Source organism: Carassius carassius, chromosome 5 (genome assembly GCF_963082965.1).
Source record: "Carassius carassius chromosome 5, fCarCar2.1, whole genome shotgun sequence".
NCBI lineage: Eukaryota > Metazoa > Chordata > Actinopteri > Cypriniformes > Cyprinidae > Carassius > Carassius carassius.
Window position 1 is genome coordinate 10,307,830 of NC_081759.1, and position 6,254 is coordinate 10,314,083.

The following is a 6,254-nucleotide window of genomic DNA, read 5'->3' on the forward strand; positions in this document are numbered from 1 at the left end:
GGGAAAAATCAGAAAGAGGTTAGATATAATTTTTTCACTGATTTACAAACATTTATCCTGCTTCTACCACCATACACAATCAGGTTTGGAAAGCCATTATAAATGGAGAAAAATAAAAAATAATACAAAAATAAAGTAAAAAATAAAAAATAAAATAGTTACATTCTTTCAAAATCATAATTTTAAAACATATCTGAGCTTATAAATGCACGCGCTGGACGGAATAATCACTCTCGCGCGATACAGGATTGACATGGCGTCGTGCGCTGTACAGCTGGTGAGCCTGTCCTGTCCGATTTGTAATTAAAGTATTAATTTCACCGTGCACACACTCGTTAGTCTAACAACATTTGTTTCATTTTACTTGAAATAACCTATAAAATCTGTTGTTTATTTCGTGAATCGATATCACGACAACAGTTTAACAGCGTCGAAGATGATCACGTGCGTTTCAATGGTTCGGTTGTGCCCCGACAATTATTTCTTTTACATTTTACCAGATTGACAAAGTAACGAGGAAGAAGGTTGAAAAACTGAAATTTGAAACATACATTTTGAAGGGCCCTTGTATGAAGCACCCTTTACAGAACAGGTGTGTCCAGGCTACTATAGCGTTTGAAAAATCGATAAGCGTTTGTTTTCTCTCTGCTGTGGTTTCTCATCCTGCTCTTCCTTGTGTGTTATGTTGTATCGTTTGTGTACTTTGTGTAGATGGGGTCTTTGGTTCTACAAAAATGATAAGGGCAAAATGTGGCAAGACAATCTAAGGCTCATCACCAAGTTCGACACCGTTGAGGACTTCTGGGCGTAAGTTTAAGAGCACGTGTTTACCGTTATTGTAATAAACTGGGAGGAAACGGTTGTCCAGCGTTACAATTTATCGTTACAAGCCAACGTTACAATTCATATTACGTATTGTTGCATTTATTACAATGCTTCCAACTCCTTTGCCTGTACATTTGTTTACTAAAGTTCAGGCTGTAGTCAACTATATGTATTTAAGTTAACATACAACTACTGTACTTTTCAAAGGTTTGATAGTAAGATCTTTAATATTTTGTAACAATATGCTCTACTGTTCAAAAATGTTTCATTTTCACGTCCACCTCCCATTTCACCAGATCTGTCATGTGAAGTGTTTATGAATCTTTTGGCAACCAGAAACTTTAATTTTATTATATATATATATAATATAATATTCTGTACTAAAGTTATTACGATTACATGCACAATTATGTGACTAAAGTACTCAGTAAAAAAAATCCTCCATTACCATAGATGCAAACTCGTCACCTTTCAGTGACAACTTTTTAGATCAAAATAACTGTTAAGAACTGTTGCTTCAATAAGTTTAGTTTTTTCTTTACTCTTCTTCAAAAACTATGTCTAGAAAGTAGGGCTGTGCATTTAATCACATTCGATTGTCATGCGCATCTCGTCTGTAAAGCCAGTTCTGTGATTAGTAGTAGGAGCTGAGATGCAGGAACGGTGAAGAGACAAAGGCAAACATTTTGTTTGTAGGTCAGCATTGCTGTTTAATCAGCCAATATTGAATTAAAAAGCCTGCATACCACTTCATCTTTTATAACATGGGATTTTGACCAAATATATTCCATCTTGATATTTGTAAAATGTTGGAACAAGATGTTTTATATATATATATATATATATATATATTTTGTTTTTCTGATGAACTTTCAATTGTTCCAGATTATACACCAACATACAGCAGCCAAGCAAACTCTCCTCTGGCTGTGATTACTCTATGTTCAAGGTGAACAGGGCTTAACTTTCTGCCTATTTTTTTTTTTTATGTATTTTTTTTATATTGTGTATGACTGTTCAGTTAATGACTAAAGTATTGTTGACAGTTTACATAGCTGTGTAAATTTAGCTCTGTTAATGTGCTAGGGCTGGGTTAAAATGTATAAAATCATCAAAAACTGTAATTAGCCTATGAAGTGCTATCTTTGTTGCTTTACAGGATGGCATTGAGCCCATGTGGGAAGACCGGAGTAATAAATGTGGTGGCCGCTGGTTGATTACTCTAGCCAAGCAGCATAGACACACAGAACTTGACCATTTTTGGCTGGAAACTGTAAGAAAATATGCTTGCTTTAACCATTGGATTTAATTATTGTCTGTTGTGAATCACATTATTATCATTGCAAAGGAAGTTGCTTAAATTATAGCAAATGAAAGATTACGCTGAATACATGTTTGTTCTTGTGACAGCTGTTGTGTCTTATTGGAGAGGGCTTTGGCTCCTTCAGTCGGGATATATGTGGAAGTGTAATCAATATTCGTGCCAAAGGGGACAAAATTGCCATCTGGACCTCAAATGCTGAGAACTGTGAGACCGTGACATACATTGGGTAAGCTTGCTTTGAGTTTTTTTTAAACATAACCATCAGCTGGCCAACGTGCTCTATTTATTTTTTGCGAATTAAGCCTTACTAAACTTATACGAGATATACTAACTTATAAAACAGTATGTTGTGTTTTAGATGCTTTGCTGAACTTCAGATTCTGTGATTGCTTACAGTTTGCTCTGCCTGAGTTTTCTTGAAAGATGCTTAATTATCTAACTCCGTATTATATTACGTGTTTGTATTTGATTTTTATAGATCTTTTGAATAATGTCAGGTAGAGCCAGATGTAAGTATTTGACCACTTATGGTGCTGTAAACATTAATGATCATGGAACAAGAATTTGTGCCTAGCAACCTAATGAAGCTAATTATCCATCATATCAGATGGATGGGGAACACTCTGCAGTCCTCTGCTGCTAGGATATAATGTACAACTACAAGATTCTCAGTGGACTGAAATTATACAGTGAACGCATTTGTTTAATCTAAAATGTATAATCTGAAATTGTTTAACAGTCAGAGCAGATTAGGGTTTGTTTTTAGTTAGGGCAGATACTTTCAGACCACAGAAATCAGGAGCAAGCATTGTAGGTAGAAGAGTGCTGATATCTTGGCTGTGCTCCAGAAAAGCATCAGTACTTTAAACTTAATGTGGGCAGCAATCGGCAGCCAATGGACTGAGACGAGGTGTGATTTGGAGGCATTTTGAAGAGAAACACTCTGGGTTTTTTGGTGATATTCCAGAGTTGTTAAGGATTTCAAGAAGTTGTTCACTTGCCTTGTATTACTTCCCTTTCAGTAAGAAGTATAAAGAAAGTCTTGGGCTTCCGCAGAAACTTGTCATCGGATATCAAGCCCATGCAGACACTGCGACTAAGAGCAACTCCATAACCAAAAATAAGTTTGTTGTTTAAAAGTGGGCTTTAGTTTGATGCTGTTGGAGAGGCCTGGATGTTTATATTGGTAAAAGAATAATCTTGTATTCATATTTTGTTACTTTATGTTTAGCTGTAACTTGTGGCATTTAAATTCACCTTGATAATATGCAAAACATTGTAAATGTTAAACTTGTTTGCGTTTTACTTTTGTGCTATTGAAGGGATGTATCTAAACTGCTAAGACCTTTTCTTTAAAAAATAAAACAAACTACTTTTGCAAATGTTTCTGTGGCTTCATGCATGTGTAAAAATACTTTGGCTTTCCTTTGGAGTCCCTTTCTTTCCTAATTGAAGTTAAACAAGTCTTAAGAGACGTAATTAACTGCCTTTCAAAGAACCCACTTGTATAGATAGATTTACTTAATGGCAGCAGCACTCGATCTTACACGGACCCCACAGATTAGTGCAAATACATGTTACATGTTATCCAGCATAATTTTTGAAGATTCCAGACAGCACTGTGTGATTTAGAAATCAGGAAATCTCTCCTTTAGGTATCTTAAACATTTCTACATTTTCTGTCATTTTGTTCTTAAACAAGTCCTGAAACCTTATGGTTCTGAGCATGTTGAGAAAAGTAGTATTTTGAAAACATTTTTCATGATTTTTGGCAGATTTCAAGGTTTCCTAACCATATTTCAGGAAAAGTGTGCTGGAGAAAAAAACTTTAGTAGCAAACAATTGGGCATAGACCGTAATCCTGCTTTAGATGCACCACAATTGGAAAAATAAACCAAAAACATGTTAATGAGCTTAGACTGGTACAGAACCGGTGGAAGGGCACCAAGATGTATTTGTTTTTTTTCTTTATTTCTTTTAATGTTTTATTAGATTATGCACGATGAAAGATGTCTTCCCTCTGGTAGAATTATTATTTTTTTAGCTGGATGTTTTGCTTAAAATATAATCACATCTCCACATTCGCCCAAACTTGATTTGCAGAAATCAAAACACCAGTCCCACTTGCTGTGAAGCGGGAGTGACCAGGCGGCAGAGCGTTCTGCTTGGTCTTTAAGACTTTCTTTAGCATCTGCGTTCGCAATTCAATCAATGATTTGTAAAAATAATTTGTTATTTGTATGGTCTCTAGTTGGTCATATGGCGCATGTCTGCAAATATGGGACAAACTGCTTTCCGTATAGCTTTCATATAGAACACTTCTCTGATGCCTTTAATACGGTATGGTTGGCAACCCTATAAGATGCAAAAGAGAATTGTCTCGAGGGGGCCCCTAGTGTTTGGGGCCTTGGCCTACAGCCCATGTTGCCCATTAGGGTAGTGCGGCCTTGCCGGTCATGATCATTAAGATTAGCTGTGCAGGAAGCTTGTATTAACACTTTTAAAACTAGTAGCTACCTATGGATCTAGTGTGTTTTTTTTTTTTTGTTGTTGTTGTTTTTTTAAAAGTGGGAAAGTAGATATTTTTCCATAAGGCAATCTTCAGACCCTACTCTTCAGACTTCTACTTTACATATGCAAATCTGCTTTACTAAATGCATTATATTTGTTTAGACTGGAAATATGTTGCCCATTTTAAATTACTTCAGCCATGTTTTTGGAGGTGACTGAAATAGGAGTGACCACAGGATGACTATAACCAGCCAGAGGAAATGCACTGATCACTCTGGTTAATGTTTCACCCTTCTCGTAGGAACAGCACACACAATCACAGTGCTCAGAATTAATGGAGGAACTCAAATGATCTAACATCAGAACTAGAGGCAAAATATGAGAGCATGCTGATTTGCAAAACTATGGTTTGGTATTACCGACTGTTGGTTGCTTCCATTATAAATTTCCGTAATGTTTACTGGGAGTCATGAATAGTGATCTGGCTTTTGTCTCTTTCTATGGAATTTTGACTTGATGCTTTTAATAAGGTAAGTACCTTTGTTTTGAACATCTCTATTTTTAATGCTAAATAGTGAAGGAGCCAAAGTGTAAATTATATTCAGCTTTTTCTTTTTTTATGAGAAAAGTTTTGATCATTAAGTTTGAGAGATTTTTTTTTTTTTTGGAAGTTAGATATTGCTTGTGTGTTTACTATAACACAAAGGCTGGCATGTCTTGCATGTATGTAGAGGTTTTTAATCATCAGCATTGACACTTGTCATTTGGCCTCTTTCATGAAACTTTGTGTTTGTAAAACCCTTCTTCAGTTGTTCGTCAGTTGTTACAGTAGTCCAACAGTTTGTGGACAAATGATTTGTTGCATTATTTGAGTTTCATGAAGACCCATTGTATTTTATTTAATACAAAATTACATTCAAAGAGACACTGTACAAATCAAAACGCACATTATGGAATTTTTATCATCAACCTTCATTGAAACTTATTTGACGCTCTCTTTATGTGCAGCTAATGGACCCCATTCTCTTACATTAATGACCCTTAACCTTTTTTCCAGGGACTTGACCAGTGTTTTGTGGAATAGTTAAGTCCTGCTGGAGCATATTTCCAGAGTTAATTAGCTGGATTTTAAAACACTAAACCTGGGAAGTGAGTCTAAACTGGCCATAGTATCACACACAGATCCTGCAGTGGGAAGGTTAGCCATGTGGAACTCCATGTGGATTTGTCTCACTAACTTTCAACTTAAGACCATGGGACTAGTTTGAACTAATGTGTGATTCTCACCAACATGGTGGAACTGAACTCAAGTAAAAAAAAAATTTAAAATGAATATCTGGTTTCCAAGCATTTTGTTATCAGATAAGATGTTGATAGTGCCTTTATATTGTACTCTTTTTGTTACAATGAATAGTTACACAAGATTATTTCTTCCTTACAGTCTTGTGAATTAGTTTGTGAAACACTTGGTGGACTTAATACTTATGAAACAACACCAGTTGATTTATTTCCTTACCCATATAATTTAATTAAAAAAATTGTCAGTATAATTTCTGTATGTTCATTTTAATGCTATAAATGAAGTATTTGTGAA

At 35.4% G+C, this 6,254-nt stretch overlaps 1 protein-coding gene across 1 annotated transcript; it reads left to right on the forward strand.

Moving 5' to 3' along the window:
* The first annotated feature begins 206 nt into the window (after window positions 1–206).
* On the forward strand, window positions 207–3,531 carry LOC132140273 (eukaryotic translation initiation factor 4E-1B). The gene is made up of 7 exons (XM_059549077.1): window positions 207–277; window positions 501–592; window positions 712–807; window positions 1,711–1,774; window positions 1,985–2,098; window positions 2,236–2,375; window positions 3,172–3,531. The coding sequence occupies exons 1-7, from the start codon at window positions 254–256 to the stop codon at window positions 3,284–3,286; spliced, it is 645 nt and encodes a 214-aa protein (XP_059405060.1). The 5' UTR covers window positions 207–253; the 3' UTR covers window positions 3,287–3,531.
* The last annotated feature ends 2,723 nt before the right edge of the window (window positions 3,532–6,254 follow it).

What these genes read in the sequence shown, in the direction of transcription:
- LOC132140273 (XM_059549077.1), top strand. Translation starts at nt 254, where the DNA reads ATGGCGTCGTGCGCTGTACAGCTG. An exon ending in GTGATTACTCTATGTTCAAG is followed by an intron (nt 1,775 to 1,984) that starts GTGAACAGGGCT and finishes GTTGCTTTACAG; the next exon opens with GATGGCATTGAGCCCATGTG. An exon ending in ACCATTTTTGGCTGGAAACT is followed by an intron (nt 2,099 to 2,235) that starts GTAAGAAAATAT and finishes TTCTTGTGACAG; the next exon opens with CTGTTGTGTCTTATTGGAGA.